A 17,579-nucleotide genomic window follows, 5' to 3' on the forward strand; every position below is an offset into this window, starting at 1 on the left:
CTTTGAGGCATGTAAGCTTTCATAGTATTGGGTTTGTTCGCCCTCACGCCAATAATGTAAACTTGTACCCATGAATTTGTTCTTGAAGTTGATTATAGAGTTCTTGAGTATTTCTTGAGTTTAATTGATAATGGAAGTCATCGAGTTCTTGAGGTGATGGTTTTGCGGATGAGTTGAGTCTCTTGGTAGATTTTTGTGTGGGTCTCATTGAAAACATTTTGGGTTTTATGAAATTTCGTGAAATTGAGCAATGGAATTGAAGTGGGTATGAATTGAATCAAGTTAGGGAGAGGAAGAAAAGATCGGGCAAAAATATGCTCTCAGGTTCGTGTCAGGGAGGCGCTTTAAAATTTCAATCTTCAGATAGACCCCCCCCTTCTCTACACACAGAGAGGATACGGAGTCCTCTGTCTCAAAATTTATTTCACGACCGAAAATAAAATCCTCCTCCGCGTCACGCCAGTACTCTCCAATTTGTGTCTTTGTTAGTTTCTTATTATCAATTATCTAAGCCTTCATAAATCATTAAAGATCCTATATCCTAATCATAGATCTTAAGTTCACATTTCAAATCAAGGTAAAGTTAAGAAGAAAGTTCATGAAAGACCTATCGAGTCAATTTTGAGGAGTCTTTTGTAACACCCCAGAATTTTTTTGAGCTAGGACTCGAACTGTTCTTCGTAGTGAGTGAGATTTTTGCAAGGAATTAAAATTTATTAAATGTTAAGTTCACTAGATGTAGCACCGTGAGTTCGAAAAAGAACTAAATTGGAAATAGCAAATTCTGAAATTTTGCAAGTTAAGCTAAGTATGAGTTTTGGGTTGACTTCAAATGGTCATAACTCCTAGGTCAGGATGATTTAGGTGTGCTACCAGATACCTTAGGAAATATATTTGAATTATCTTTCTAACGCCACCGAGTTTGCTAAGTTTCGAGTTCGGATGAGTGAGATATGGCCTTTTGAAGTTAGGCTATCCAGTTAAGGAAAGTTAGCCGAAAATAGTGAGGGGTATTTTGGTCTTTTCCTTACCCAATCAGATTTAATTCGTTTCTAGTAGTATTTTAAGGGTCTAATCCTATTGGGTTCAGTTTTATAATCCTAAAATTAGCCTAGGGTTTTAGTTGAGATTTTAAGAAGAGAAAAAAAGAAGAGAGAAGAGGAGAAAAGAGAAAGGATCGAAGCGTTTGTCGAAATTCTTGAGAGTTGTTGCGGATTTTCGCCATGGGCTTAATCCCTAAGAGGTATGTAAGCTTTCATAGTGTTGATTTAGTTCACCCACACGCCGATCATGTTATTTTCAGCGAAATTTCATTCTTAAAGCTGAAAGATTAGAGTTCTTGGTGAGTTCTTGATAGGTGTTCTTGAAGTTCATTCTAAATCTTGTTGTGTTGGGGTTTTGATGATTTATTGAGTTGAAATTTAGTAATTTGAGTGTTTTTTTTTAGTATATTAGAGTGTACTTATGTTAAGTAATCGAATCTAAGTGATTGAGGAAGAAACCGTTCGATTCTAGGCGAGTTAGGGTGAGAAAACGAGCAAGGAAAATTCGTCAGATTTTCTGGGTTGGGGCCTGGCGCGATGCGCCAGCCAGAGCACCCCAAACCCTCCTCTGAATTTTAGGGGCTAGCGCCCCGCGCCACCCATAGCGTCAGAGTCGCATGCCCCATCCAGTTTGTCGTCGGTTGCCCCGTTTGAGTTCGTTTAAAGTGCACCTTCACTCCTTTTCGATTATAACTACTCTAAGCTACTTCTAAACACCTAGAAATCATTCATAACATGATCATAACCTTGAATTCATAATTCAAATTCAAGGTAGAGCTAAGAGTTAAGTTTTGAGAGTTCTTTAGAATATTTTAAGAAGTCCCTTTGAGTCCTTTTGTGGAGTCTTCTACAACTTCTAGTAACTTGTTTCAAGACTCAAGCAAGTGAGTGTGAGGATGAGGAGAATGTACTCATGAGTCTACTTTGTCATCATGAGATCTTTCATATCATGAACCATAACTATTGAATTCATAATTCACATTCAAGAGAGAGTTAAAAGTAGAGTTCAAGAAAGCCATTGAGTTCAATTGTGAATCCTTTGAGATCAACCATCGATTTGAACTAAGTCTTGAGGTAGTAAGTAAGAGAATTAGAAGTGTCGTATACATGAGTTCCATGTAGTTTGTAGACCTTCTAGTCGAGTCGTTCATGCCCATAAATTCTGCATGTCTCCATAAATTGAGTATCATTGAGAAGGGTAATACCTTCAACTTACTAAGTCTTGAGTATTGAGTTCCCAATACCCTTTGAGATTATATTTCTAATCATGGGACTATTACATGTTACCCATGAAGTCCTTGAGTTGAATTGTTCATGCCCATAATTTCGCATGAACCTTATAAGTCGAACAGTCTTGAGATGAGAAGTATCTTTGAGTCCTTGAGTTGAATAGTTCATGCTCATAATTCCGCATGAACCCTTTGAGTTGAGTATTCTTGCAATGAGTATTACCATTAAAGTTCTTGAGTTCCAAGTATTGAGTTCTATCTATGGTTATTGAAAAACGTTGCATTGAGTCGTTCATGTCCATAATTCGGCATGAACCATATTTTAAGAAGTCTTTTACAAACATTTTAACTTTGTATTAAGTTTTATGAACTTTTATTTCAGTTTTAAGCTTTTGCATGCTTAAGTTAGTCTTCCGTTTGTAGTCAGCCAGGATGAGGGTTCGCTTGGGGACCAACAATGGTTTATGAGTGCCGGCCATGTCCAGGGTGTAGACTCGGGACATGATACTTTTGTAATTATTTATAAATTGTCTTTAAGACTTGAGTAAATGAGTATAAGGATGAGGAGAGTTGAGTTTCATGTTTCAAAATGAGTATACGGGAACTGAGTATTCCCAAGTATGCAATACTTTCACATTTAAAAGAGGAAAATATTGATTTTTTTAAATGAGTTTATGATGAGTCTTGAACATTACCTCTTTTAAGAGGCTATTTTGAGTAATTATCTCAAATTGAGGAAAAGTTATGTTTTTAAACATATGAGCATGAGTTACATATTATTGGGAGTAGTATTAAGCACCGGTATGGGGATAACTTCAGACAACGGAATATCCTTGTAAACCATGTATGCCAATATGGGTAAAGGATCATACTTTTTAGATAATTCCTTATTGCTTTTAATCACAACTTAATGGAACCACTTAGTGGATCCACCTATTCGTAGTAGTTATAGCTATTCTATGTACCCATTAGGCTTATGGGGGTCCGTTCGGATTTTTTACTTAAACTTGCGCACGAGTGTATCTTCTGGATAATGGGGGTCTAGTTAGGTTTAGTTAGTTGTACTTACTTCATTTCAGTTCTTTAGTACACTCGTGCGCATTTCTTTTAAATTACACTTGTGCACATTCCTTGCCGGGGTATAGAACATCCTCAACTAAGTGGATCCACTAAGCTATGCTTAAAAGTAATAAGAAAACATCTAAAAAATTATGATCTTTTACCCATGTTGGCATACATGATTTATGGGGCTGTGAGTTGTTTGAACTCTCCTCCATATCGGTGCTCAATATTACTCCCAATAATATATACTCATGCTTATATGTTTAAAAAAATATTACTCTTCCTCTAGTTTGAGATAATTGCTCGAACTACCCTCTTAAAAGAGGTAACTACTCTTGAAATAACTTTTGAACTCATAACTCATTTAGAAATCTCAGTATCTCTTTATCAATGTAAAAATTTATGCCTCTAGGAATACAATGTCCCCTTATACTCATACTTGAAAACTCTTTTTCAAAAACATTTCAAAATCATATTATAATATGATCATTGATGACTCAGGATGTCATACTACATAAACATTGATGGTATATCTAGATACCATATTGCTTAAACATTAATGGCATACTCGATTGTCATATTAATCATGTTTTAGAAACTCTTTTCTCAAAACTCATATTTACTTTCTCAAAACTCAGTTTAAGAACTCAAGTGTTGGCTTTAAAAAGCTTTTCAAAATTTATAACTCAAATCATAGGGTTTATGTAGAATTATGGACATGAACGAATCAACTCAGAGATCTTAATAGCAATAAGGAAACTTGGTCTTCAGAACTCAAGGACTCAAGAACTCGAAACTCATAACTCAACGATATTTCTCCTCTCAAAAATATTCAATTCATAGGGTTCATGCTGAAATATAAACATGAATGAATCAACTCAAGAATATTAATGCATAACATATAACAATTCAATATTTATGAATAGAATTTCAAAAAGAAACAGGAACTCAAGAACTCAAAATCAACTTATCTCAAGAATACTCAAATCTAGGGATAGAATCCTAGAGTTCTTTTTTAGTGATCTGAAAGTAGATGTAGGGCATGAGGACGAACTATTCCAACACTATGATAGCCTTACATACCTGGAAAAATAAGGTTCTTGAAGAATCTTGAAGAAGAACTTGATTAGAAGCCTTGAAATCCTAGCTTGAAGGAGAAAAATCAAGAAAACCTTTCTTGAGATTTCTTGAATTAGTTTCTTGAAACTCTATGGCCAAGAATTTTGGATTCTCATTAATGATTCATAATTGTATGAAGAAATTGAGTTGGAAAGAATAGAATTCTTGGAGAAAGACTTACCTTGAAGAAGAATCTTGAAAAAGATTGAAAGAATCTTAAATAGAGTCTTCTACTTTGATTTTTTTCCCTTAGGGTTTTGTCTTAGAGTTTGAGAGAGAAGAGAATGGGGGATTAAGAGATGAAAATATGATTGATTTTGGTCTTTAATTAGTTAAGAAATTCATTTAGGGTTTTCTTAGAGGTAAAAAGGCAAAAAGACCCTTTTTAATATTTTCCCGTCAGCTAATTCGTCACTGGGTTACTAAAATGGTCATAATTTTTTATTCAGAAATTGGATTGACGCGAAATTGGTGGCATTGGAAAGAAGATTCAAATACCTTTAATTTAATAAGTTATGAGACACGTAACTTCTTATATTCTAAGAGATATGGTCGTTTGAAGTTGACCCAAGTAGAATCTTACATCAAAACTTAATCGATAAGAAAACTTTCAACTCTACTTTGTGCTAAGAGTTTTTAGTGGCCTTAATTTATATCCAAAATCATTTCCACACTAAAGAATTTATCTTTAAACATATGGGCTATTTAAGAATCACCCGATATGACCCTACAAGTAAATAAAGAATGATTCGAGTCTTAACTTAGAAATTTTTGGGGTGTTACAACAATGAACAACCACACTTGAATCCACAAGTAATTTAAATAGGTTCATTGCGTGAGACTTATCAACATGATATCATTTCACCTTCCTCCTTTACGTTTTCCCACATATATTGCATGAGTAATACTATAAAACAGTTAACATGCACACATTACATAACTTGAAAAATAATTAACAATCACCTACTTCAAATCAAACCTTGAAACTCTAAAGAACTTGAATTTTCCCCTTTTGTAATGCCTTAACTTGTTCTTGGTCTAAAATAATTATAAAGCACAACAATCAATGAATAATGGCTTAAGAATATCCAGATTATACTCAAATCATCACCCTAGGTCAATTTCATGATCATTCTACACAAATCATTGCTTTTCCACCATAAATTCAAGTCAAAACTCTCCCCTAAGAGTTTCACCCTACATTCTAAGGCTTAAGAATTGAATTACTTAGGGGAGTAATTAACTTACCCTTATCGAAGAGATTGGTAGAAAACTGAAAAAAATAGCCCTAAATTGCCCTTTCTTTTCACAAGAACGAAGTTGCAGAATAAAGAGCAGTTTTGGGACTCTTTCTACATTAAATCACGGCAGACCCGCTATAGCGACTACCAATCTGCTATAACAACTTGCACGGAGACCAAGACTCATAATTCTTCCCCAAAGTCCCTATTTCACAGCACACCCTTGAAGCCTTAACGTTCTAAAATGACTCTTTCATGCCAAGTTCGATATCCGGAGTTTTCCTCACGTGAATTTACTTTCGTAAAGCCCTATAGACTCCTTAATTTCTTGGCTGATGAAAAACTCAGTCCACACTTAGGCATTAACCCCAATACTTCCCCTGATTTCCCTAGACCGCACCTCATTCATATTTGGTCTGAGACTGGTCTAACTTAAAATTTGCCACTATCCAAAAGGTTTCCTGACCCAAATCATTCACCATGGGGATACCCATAACGATCGAAAGGGGTCATTACAAAAGATATGAGTTATGAAGATGATTTTAATAGGAAAAAAATTATATCAATTCATAATCAATTGTCAAAATATGAATAACCATTATCATGACTTTTTGGACTTTAATTTATCTAAATATAAATAAATCCCCCTAATATGTTGCATTGAGTTGTGTGCTCAAACAAAATTAAATTAACTTTGACTCATATTGTAATACATCATTATAATTCACCTCTTATAGAGGAAAATGAGTGCACTGCAGGACTGATCAACAACTGAAAACACATAAAATCAAGATCAAGCAAAAATTAATAACTAATGACAACACCTTTTCCTCCTCAAACTTCTTGATCTCATCACTATCTCCAAAAAGAAAAGAAAAGTTGTCATTCAAATGCTTTGTATACAACTTTTAGAATATCAACACATAAAACTTAAAACAAAAATAAAAATACTCAGGTTTATTTCGTTTACAAATATCTCAAACTCAATTTTCTATAACTGCTTTCATAAATAACTTACACAATATTCATCAATGAATTAATAAATAAAATGATGCAAACACCCTTAAATTTTCAATCTACCAGCAGACAAATAATATTGTTTTTTCCTATCATTGAAACAGAAAAATATATGTAATATATAGATAACAACGTATTGAATTTGTAATGTTTCCTTTAGACACCATCATTTTTGCACCATGTTGATGCACCAAACCTATAAAATATCATATGTTATATATTGTTAATAACATGAAGCCTACCAAACTGAGAAACACATGGAAAAAAAATGTAAATTCATGGTTCTATTGTAGGAACTTTTAATTCGAGTCCGGAGTTAAAAGGGCCATTTTTTTCCTTCAAAGAACATAAACGGCCTATCAAATATTTTTAAAACCTAAAATGTCAAATCGCTCCCTTAGGAGCGATATCCTTGCACAGAATTAACCCCGTTAACTCTGTCAAAAAGAAAATTTTAAGAAAATCAATGCCCCAACAACATTTTCTTCAAAAAAATATTTTCTTTTTAAATTAAAATCGTTGCTCCACCAGCGATTTTTGAGTTATAGTTTTTTAAAAATAGCAAAAATCGTTGTTGGGGAAGCAATTTGTCCCCTAATTTTTTTTAAAAAAAAAACTCTTAAGAAAATTTTTTAAAAAATAAAATTTCTGCTGGTGCAGCGATTTCTCCATTAGTTTATTTATTTTTTTCATTAGATTTGTGCACCAGAAGAAGAAATTTGTGCACCATTAATGAAAAAATATAAATTAATGGAGAAAATCGCTGCTTTTTGATTTTTTTTTTTATAAAAATTATCTCAAAAATCGATTTTAATTAATTTTTTAATTATTATTTTCTTAAGAGTTTTTTTAAAAAGTCAGCAGAATTTATTTTTTTTAAAAAAAATTAACGGGCAGCAATTTTTGCTTTTAAAAAAAAATTATTTTTAAAAATATAATAGTAATTTATTATTAATCATTTTACATTTAATTATTTTAAAAGTCTGTTTTTTGTGGTGCTGACATGTGAGGCTTTTCACCTCTCCTATTATATATATAGATTATATTAAAAAAGAAAAAGTAAAAAAAGAAGAAGAGGAAAGTTGTAGAAAAAGAATGCAGTTACATCTTCTATATATATATTTGACTAAGCAAAGATGAATTATATGAGGATATAGAGTTTTAGGAGCAGTTAGTAGATATATAGTCGAGTATTGTATAATTTTACTTATCAATATTTTTATTTTTATTCTTCTATTATCTTATTTTTTGATTTTATCATTACATGTTATTTCATTTATTTCAATTATCATATTATTTGCTATGCTTCAGTTCTTTTCTCTAGAATTTCCGTCACAATTTCTTCATTAGTATATGATGTATCCCCTTCTCTTAATTGCTTTGAGATATTTTACTTGAGTGAATGATGGGTCTATTAAAAACAATTTAGAGTCTCTGTGTACATGTCACTCTCCTCACACTTATGAAATTACATTGAATATATTGTTGTTATCACTATTTGTACTATATAAATTTTATTTCCATAGGATTTCTCTTGTATCTACAAAAAATGAGTTAAGTATTTGATTTTAAATATATCATTATAAAAGTAATTATATCATAGTACGTGGATATATTTGGGTAATTAGTTAATTATTACTACTCTAATATTCCTAATAATTTTCCATTTACATGACATTTTGACTACCATATAATTGAAAAAGAAAATTATAACAACATGTGATTAAGAAACAAATAAAAAGCTTATAGTTAAAGTAAAATGAAAATTGTATTTTCGAGTGACCACAAAATGGTCGGAGTAACGGCTTCTCCGATTCAATCGTATTGAGTTACGATGACCGCAGATCTCCTCTGCGTAGCTATAAAACCAAAAACCTCCCATTTTTACTCTTCCCATTCCAATTCTCTTTGTTATGATCAAAGAGTTTCATCTCTAACAGAAATGGCATGGAGATATGTCTGCTCAATATTTGTGAGGGTTAAATCACGCTCTTCTTCCTTAGGGTATCATCATTATCTCCTTTTATTTTCATGCATTTTTGGGTGTTTAATTTAGGGTTTGTTTATAATTTTGACAAAATTGAATTTATTCAACTGTTAGTTTTTGTTTTCGGTGTACAGATATTGCAAAATCTGAATGGAGCTGCTGCATTTTAATCAATTGGTACGATTATCATGATGCTTTAATCCAATGGACATATTTTCGGAATGTATAGTTTCTGTTGTGGAAAATGTTATTTGCATTATTTTACAAGTTTTATTCATTTTTTTTTGTTTTTAGGTATCACCATACTTTTTGGCGTTATTGCTTACTGACAGCATCATTATTTTTGTTCAATTATATGAAATTCTGGTAAGCAATGACATTTCCAAACAAGAAAGCAAAGAGAGTTGTGAAAATATGTTATCTGAGGGTGGTTGGTTTATTTCGAAAGTTACGGGATCACACATGTGTTATGCTTGAACAATAACAACAACATACCCAGTGAAATATCACAAAGTGGGGTCTGGGGAGGGTAGAGTGTAAGCAGGCCTTACCAGAGAGGAAGAGATACTGTTTTCGAAAGACCCTCGGTTCAACTCTGAACTAAATGCAACTACTTTCTTCTTATTCCTTTTCGTGATTTAAGGATGATCATTGTATTGTCAGGTCATTCTTTCTCTTCCCTACAGAAATTTCAGGGGCATAGTGAAGAACAAACTATCAACCATGTGTGAATTTTCTCTGTGATGATTATTTAGTTTCTTGTACAAGTGATTTTACACGCGCGCCCATTATATATTTTGACCTTGAAAATGGTGAATTTGCTAGGTTTTTTGTTGTTTATGTGCAGATATTCTCAAATAACACTCTATACAAGTTCATCTAGATAGTTTAGAAGGGAGTCGTATTTCCGCTCCGCTAATTAATTATATCCAAATAAAAGATTTATTGTGCACAAACAAGGTAATGTTTCGCTGCTGGGAACGTCTTTCTTGTGAGAATTTTTACAAATCTAAGTCTGGTTGTCTTTTTCTTCACCTGCTTTTATCGCAGGTCTCCTCATACTGCTGGTGTCGTGAAAGAGAGACATTGTTCTTAAAATTTCACAGAATTTGGACTCTGTAGGAAAGTAGGCGCCGAGACTTTGAAGCAAAGGTAAGGTAAACCTGAAATTCAGTACTACAACTGTTGTTATTGTGATAGCATCTGACCAGAAAAATGGAGAGAATCCCGGAAGTACATTTTTTGGTGGCATGATTTTTTCTTGACTTCCTGGATTACACATGTATGATAGTTTTGGTACACTGAAATAATTTTGTTTTTTTCTCGAATTATATCCACTAGTAAGATTGTTAAATAAGGGTATGAATTGGGCATTGATCAATCACAATTCAATAGAGTGTATGTTCTTAAGTCATTTGATGTTATCTGCATCAAAGATTTGAATCTGTGCTTATGGAAATGCAGATGGGGAGGGCAAAATTGAAACTGCATAAATTGGATGGTAGCAACCGTATAGGAGTATACTCAAGGCGAAAGAAAGGTCTCTTGAAGAAAGCTAATGAGCTTTCAGTATTGTGCGACATTGACATCTTTCTTGCCATGTTTTCACCAAGCGGAAAACCTAGTGTATACAAGTCAGAGAGCAGGTACTTCTTCTCCCACCATGATAACTCACTATTAAACCTTAACATTTCCATCCCTTTATGGTTTAGGTCTTAGGAGAGAAAAATAACGTGTGATTGACTTTGTTTCAAGAAATATGATTGCTACTTTTTAATGTCAAGATACTTCTTCCAAGTCAACAATTTATGAGATGTGAAGTACTTTATGGATCCACCTGAATAAAATAGCCAATATTAATAATTATGTGTCTATGTTAGTTTAAATCTAGCAAAATTTAAAGACCAGTTTTTTCGAAAGCCTTTCTACTGACAAATTTTAAATCCATTGTATTATTCTCCCTCCAGTAGCTTTGAGGACATGATTACCAAGATTGTCGAAGTAAATCCAGAAGAAAGGGCAAAAAGGTACCATAACACACACGTGAATAGTTGTACTGATGAAATGATTAAATGTGTGAAGAGTTAATCTTAGAACTGTTCTTTTACCTTATTAACAGGAAGATGGAGTGTCTTGAAGTAAGTCCAACCTTCCTTTTTTATAGGAATGGCCTGTTTCCACTTATTTGTGCATTCAAAATTTAAGGTGCTTTTTTGGTGATGACCTTCTCTCGATTTGAACATTTAGACAATAAAGAAAGCTTGCAAGAAGTCTGATCACGATGTAAATATCGGAGAACAGCTCTGTCCTGGGTATGTACCATTTTACTGCGAAGTAGTTCGGTTTACCTTTCATTTTATCAAGCAAGACTTGTCAGGTTTACATTTTTACTTCAATACTGAAATTTTCTGCTTATTCTTTTTCAGGGATTTGACAACGGAGGTACTAATTTTATTTATCAGAAGCATATCACTATGACTACCTAATTTGTAAGCACTGGTGGCAATGCTAGTTATGTAACACTCAATTTCTTGTGATTGGTATAGGATATAAATTTTCTGTCACATTCATTAAGAATTCGACTTTCAGACATCGAGGGTAGACTCAGGTAACTTCTTTGATTTTTTTATTGATCATACTTGTTATAGGATATCTTCCCTTGCCAAAAGCATAATTATCTACAAAAGCAAAAAAAAGTACTTCATCTAACCGTTTAAACTTCAAATGAGATGGTCACATATTTCAACATATACAGTCTCTTCTTTCTCTTCCAGAAAAAAATGTATTCTCTTTCGGGAATTTCTCTAGTTATTAGATCATTTTTATTAATTACTTTATGATAATTCTATTCTTTCTTCCATTTCTAGGTTAATATGCATCGTTTACTTGCCATTGTCTCTTCAGAGATAGTGCTAGAACCAGATTATGACATTTCTTTTTCTGTTGTGATTTGGAATATGCAGGCTTTGGAAGAATCTTGACAAGATTGACAACATTCAACAACTTAGGAAATTGGAAGACTCAATTTCTAAATCTCTTAACGATATCGCAAAGCATAAGGTATACTTAAATCTTGCGTCACCCAACAGTCCACAGCTCTGTTTTGATTTACACACTTGTGTGTAGCCATTCATCATATTAGTTATGACTGATCAAATTTACTTGTTTTTATGGATTTAATTGGAGAGGAGCTCTAGGGCCTGAAAGGTTACTCTACTGTTGGATATATATTTGTCTTAACCTTTTTAGTTAAACTCACTTTGTTTATTAAACAAAATTAATAAAATTCTCCGGTTTGGTATGGATACCCTGGCATTTTTTATAGTGATATTTCAATGAGAATAATAGGAGTGTGGGAGTCATATCGATGCTCCGGCAGTAGACTGTAAGCTAATTTCCTAATGGAAATGATATAACTACAAATAAACAATTGAAAACAGGCTAATAAAGTACTGTGCTTGGCTGTAATGTTTCCAACATATCCATTATTTGTCTTTTGATTGTCGTTTTCTTTTAAAATTTTTGATAGAAAATCATAATAACTTCAATTAGTGGCTAAATATAATGTGCAACGATAAGTAAAGAGTTATGCTCTGCATTTTCTTTTGTAAATTACAAGGTTGTAATGCCCACTCTTTGCATTGCAGTATGGGATTAGATCATTAATTTTTAGTGCTGGGGAAGATATTCATCCTTCTTCAGTCCAACATGGTATGGATTTACCTTCAAACTTTGATGCTAGGAAAGAGCCCCATCCATGTTCATTAATCCATGGTTGTGATAGTGAAAATACGGACGTGTACGAAGACCTGACTTCATTTGGTTCATCTTTACCTTCTGATACTGGGCAAGACTTCCAGGCTTCTTCATTGATGCAGCATGGGATTAATGCCTGGCAAGAGCTCTATAGATGCTCATCAGTCCACGGTGGTAATAATGAAAATATGGATGTGTACGAGGACTTAAATTCATTCCCACTAGGGTGAGGAGTTAACTTTATTTCAAGCTTCAAACTTCCAATTATCCTATTCCTTGTTACGTAATAGTAATAGATTTTAATATGTCTATAATTTCTAGTTGGCATTGATATTTATTGCTATTTCAAATTGTATCATCATTTTCTTTGTTTTATCTACAAAAGAAATTATTGGCTTCTGACATGTTATTGATTTTTGGGGTCTGTAGGTATTTGGAGGAACCGTCTTTTTCTTTTGAGAGCTACACAAATCTTGTTTGCAACAAAGAAATTGAAATATCTAAGCCGGAATCCAAATTTTTTGTACCTGATGAAATGTTTCTGGATTGTGAATTAAATCAGGAAGATATTGAAAGAGAGTTTGGATTTACTTTTGATGTGCCACAAGTTGAACTAATGGATGCCCACGGAAATATTTTGGGCTGTAGCACCAACAATGGTTCCATACTTCCTCATTCTGATTTTGTTAACATCCATGATAGTTCAACGTCAGCATCTGGAGCTTGTGACAATATGATGTTAGCTGAATCTCTAAACCTTCTTGTAAGTTTTCATTTTCATTCTTTTGGCTTAGACAGATACTGCAATCTGCATCTCCCTAATATTATTACCACTCCTTTCACGTTTCATTACTCTCCATTTAAAGAAAGTCGATTGTTCTCTATCATTGGCAGAAAGATCCATCTATGTGAAACTAGTTTTTAAATTGAAGCTATATGAGAACCATTTGAATGCTCACAGTTTGTCATCAACATCATGTCTAATTTTTTGGATGTAATTATGTTAGTTTGAAGATTATTATAGAACCGTCAAACAATATTTATATCAATCCTTACAATTCAGATTTATGTCACATCGAACTGATCATTATATCTCCTACGGAAACTTTTCTCTAGACCGACTAAACATTTGAGTGAAAGCTTCTTCTTTCTAGGCTAAATCCATTGTCCAACTGCCACGCCGATCATTTCTGCATCTTATATTTAGAAAATCTTGTGATTTTATCTTATCAACACGTGGAGATCATTTCTACGACATTTAATGGCTAAGAAGCCGAATGATATTCCAGAAGTCAGTTACCCGTGTGACATCAGAGATGAAGATGCTTAATCTAGTGTATGTGGAAAGCCTATGAGTTGCAGCAAAGCTGTTAGCTTATTATTGACCTACATATATCTTAGTTGTTAGGATGTTCCCAAATTGTCCACCAGCTACATCTTCAGAAGAAAGCCTTATTTGGCAGTTTTTCTCAAATCCTTCGAGTAACTTCGTGATATTCAATGTTAAACTTGCAGCTGAAGAAATGTTTAACATCATACACTTCTTTCTCTTAAAGAAAATATTTTTTTTCATTAATTTACCATTTTATCAGATTTCATTTAATAATTTAGTTAGGTGACCGTACTAACAAAACAATGAAAATGTAGCATAAATTGATCAACAGTAAGCTGACTCAGATTCTCTATCCCCTACCTTATGTTTTGTTTACTCTTGAGTTGTACCTCATCCAGAAGTATATGGTTTGCTTACCAAGAAAAAGTAACGAAGTTTTTTTTTTACTATTTTTTCTTAGAAGAAGGCATTGAGTTATAGTATGGTAGTTTAATCTCTCTTTGTGATCTAGGGAACTGCAGATTTCAGAAGAATCTTCACAAAATTAACATCATGCAAGTTATGATGACTTACTGTCAAACTCTCTTTAATAAAATAAAAACATAAAGTATACTTGGATCATGTTTCTTCAAACAGCCCAGTTTGTTGAATTAACGCACTAATAATTTTGATGATGACCTCCAAACAAGGAATTACTCCATGTTGTTGATGGAGAGAAAAAGAGCTCTAAATGATAACATCATCATTGGATAAGTATTTAGTTTGGTCCTCTTAGATTTGAAACAAAATCATAAAGGTGCGTCTTATATGATTGTATCCTTTCCTTTTTTAGAGTAATATGAGGGTATAAGTGGAACGGGGATGTTGGTAACAGGTGACAAATTTAACAAGTGGAACGGGGATGTTGGTAACAGGTGACAAAGTTAACAAGTGGCTCTTAGATTTCCAATTAAATATCCATTGTTATCTTTTGGTACTCTCATGAATGCTATTGTGATAGAAACTAATTATTAAATTTAATACTGTCTATACTACAAGTTAACGAACACTCTTTTCATTTCAGTATGGGATGGATTCATTAAGTTCTGATGCTGGAGAAGAATTTTCAACTTATTCTTCGATCAAGCATGGGACAAATTCACTTTCAGCTCAGCTTAATGTAGGGTTATCAGTCCATGGCAGTGCTAGTGAAAATATGGAAGGATACAACAACCTAAACGTATTTGATGCATCTTTAAAATTTGATGATGAGCAAGAATTTCATTCTTCATCATCGATCCAGTATGGGATGAATTCACCAGTAAGTTTTGATGCTGGGCAAGAGAGGAATCGATCTTCATCAGTCCACGGTGGTGATAGTGATAGTATTAATGGATATGAGGACCTAAATTCGTTTGTACAAGGGTAAGGATTTACCTTTATATTATGCTTCAAGCTTCCAATCCTCATAGTCATCGTTAACTTTTCGTATCAGATAACTATAACAAGATACATTGATAATTTCTGGCACTGATACTGGTGTAGCTTTGATGCCTTTTATTTCCTTATCAGTACATTTAAACAAATATAATGTCCAACAATATGTTATTTTCTTGTTTCCCATCCATGCGCCCCACTCAATCACCACCACCACCACCATCTTTATCTTTATCTATAGAGATAATTATTACCCTCTAATGTCATTGATTTGGGAATTTCAGGTTTTTAGAGGATCCCTCTGTATCTCTTGAGAGCTATACAGATCCTGCTTGCGAACATGAAATTCAAAATTGCAAGCCTGGATATGAAAATTGTTCAGCGGATAAAACGTTTCTTGATTGTCAAATAAATCAGGAAGATCTTGAAATAGCATTTAGATCTACTATTGATTTGCCACTGGTAGAGAAAATGGATGCGCAGGAAAGCACTTTTGACTGCCTCAACAAAGGTTTTGGAATTCGACAACTAACATCCATCATAGTGTAGAGCCGGAACTTGTGACGATATGACTCTCTCAACTTTCCTGTAAGTTTCACCTGTCTTAGTATTTTATTTCACTTTGAAACTCCTCTCTAACCTTGTCTTATTAGTCTACCTATCTTCTGCAACATCATATCCAAATTGGTGGTATTTATACTTTGAAGGGGATAGTGCATGCGTTAACGTAAACACTTGTATCCTCTCTAAATATGCAAACATTAAATTTCCCCTCCCATGCACCACCTAGTATGTACCCTGATAGAATAAAGGAGGTTGTAGGCAGCTTAATTATTTGGGGAGTTTGACTATCCAGAGTATATTAGAATCAACTCGTTCTCATTCATGTTGCCTCTAGTTGATATAATTTTGTTACTTATCGGTGTATGAAAACATGAACAATGTATCAAATCTCTTTTCGTGTGTTGCTATGCCAGGTAAAAATGTGTATTTATGTGTTCCTCTAAGTTGGATAGATGCTAATAGTTATCAGCTCTGAATTTGATTAAAATCTATCTTCATCTTTCAATCTTTGAATAAACCAGATAACTTTTCTCTTTAAATGGATATAAGTCTAACTGAATTTACATTCCTTTTGTATTGGTGAACAAAATCTAGCTAACGCCCCGTCCCATAAACTTGACTATCTACAATAGATGAGATCACATAGAAATCTTTAATTTGTGTGTCAATTCGTCTCTCGACCTTAGTCAAACATCAATAAATCAATAATGCAACTGTGAAAAATTGAAATCTGAAAAAACTACTCAATGGAGGGATAAACCTAAATGGGATGCCTCTAAACGCAAGGTTTGCCTGTCATCTGTTGGTTAAATGTGTTTATCCATTATTGTACAAAGCATATACATTACTTGTACATTATACCTACAGTGTATACGTAATGTATAGTAGTGTATAAGGACGTATATGTCATGTGTAATAGTGTATAGTGATGTATATGTAAAGTATAAAAGTGTATATAGATCGTATTACATAGATTTAAAAACGAAAAAGAGAAATGAAGAGGATTCTATGTTAGCTTGGGAAAGGTGGTAAGAAAAAACATTAAAATCGATTTGGCTTCATGAAATTCAATTAAACATAAAGTTTCTTTTCCAGTTTCTAATATATGCAAAAGAATTTTCCTTGCTTGCTTCTCTTTTGCCCTTCTCGTGCACGATTAACTACATTGATTTTGTGAGCTCTTCGTGCAGCAAGCTGTCTTATGTTGATTTTGCTGGTGTCTTCAACTCGACTCATTTATGGACATGCGAGCTGAAGCTCTATAGGTCTCCTTCAATCCATGGCTAAATGCAAAGGAAACCTTAAGGGCTCCAATACCATGCCACATTACCAAAGGGAATTGGAATGCCAAATTTGTAATATATTTCTTCTTGTCTAGTTGAACTCATTCATAAACAACCTTTTTTCTATATAAAGTTATTTTATGTGCAAAGTAATGTTAGCATTTTAAGGTTGGTTTTCATGTTCGAGACTATTATGTGTTGCACATGATCTGAAATCTTGAAATGGGGAAAAACCCATATATAACAACTTCATACTTTTTCATGTGCAATTTGTAACTTCATCAATTTTCATATTCACTTTGATGTGCATCTTCCCCCCTTAGGTATAGTTAAAATATTCCTCCCTTTGGCATCATAAAAAAGCAACAACTCTGAGTAGACTCCCCATAAGAACATAAGAATTATTAATTTTTCAACCCAACAACTCATCAAAATTTACATAGAAGATATTTTGATACATCCTTTTAATTCATAGGGAGCAAACCAAATAAAAAATTACATTAGCATCCAACACTGCTACAAAAAGAAT

At 33.3% G+C, this 17,579-nt stretch overlaps 1 protein-coding gene across 6 annotated transcripts; it reads left to right on the top strand.

The window, feature by feature from the left end:
* The first annotated feature begins 8,477 nt into the window (after nt 1-8,477).
* LOC102601973 (uncharacterized) lies at nt 8,478-17,241 on the top strand. 6 transcript variants are annotated; one of them, XM_015313201.1, is made up of 16 exons: nt 8,478-8,715; nt 8,833-8,875; nt 8,993-9,658; nt 9,749-9,850; nt 10,163-10,344; nt 10,666-10,725; nt 10,818-10,836; nt 10,946-11,010; nt 11,125-11,140; nt 11,245-11,306; nt 11,662-11,758; nt 12,346-12,680; nt 12,884-13,217; nt 14,851-15,191; nt 15,488-15,791; nt 16,958-17,241. In XM_015313201.1, the coding sequence occupies exons 5-15, from the start codon at nt 10,163-10,165 to the stop codon at nt 15,750-15,752; spliced, it is 1,776 nt and encodes a 591-aa protein (XP_015168687.1). In that variant the 5' UTR covers nt 8,478-8,715; nt 8,833-8,875; nt 8,993-9,658; nt 9,749-9,850; the 3' UTR covers nt 15,753-15,791; nt 16,958-17,241. The 6 variants fall into 6 exon arrangements, with proteins under 6 accessions (XP_015168687.1, XP_015168688.1, XP_015168689.1 ...); XM_015313202.1 differs by having other exon boundaries at nt 8,993-9,064; nt 9,546-9,850; XM_015313203.1 differs by having other exon boundaries at nt 8,993-9,064.
* The last annotated feature ends 338 nt before the right edge of the window (nt 17,242-17,579 follow it).

Source organism: Solanum tuberosum, unplaced genomic scaffold (assembly GCF_000226075.1).
Source record: "Solanum tuberosum cultivar DM 1-3 516 R44 unplaced genomic scaffold, SolTub_3.0 scf00237, whole genome shotgun sequence".
Classification (NCBI taxonomy): Eukaryota; Viridiplantae; Streptophyta; class Magnoliopsida; order Solanales; family Solanaceae; genus Solanum; species Solanum tuberosum.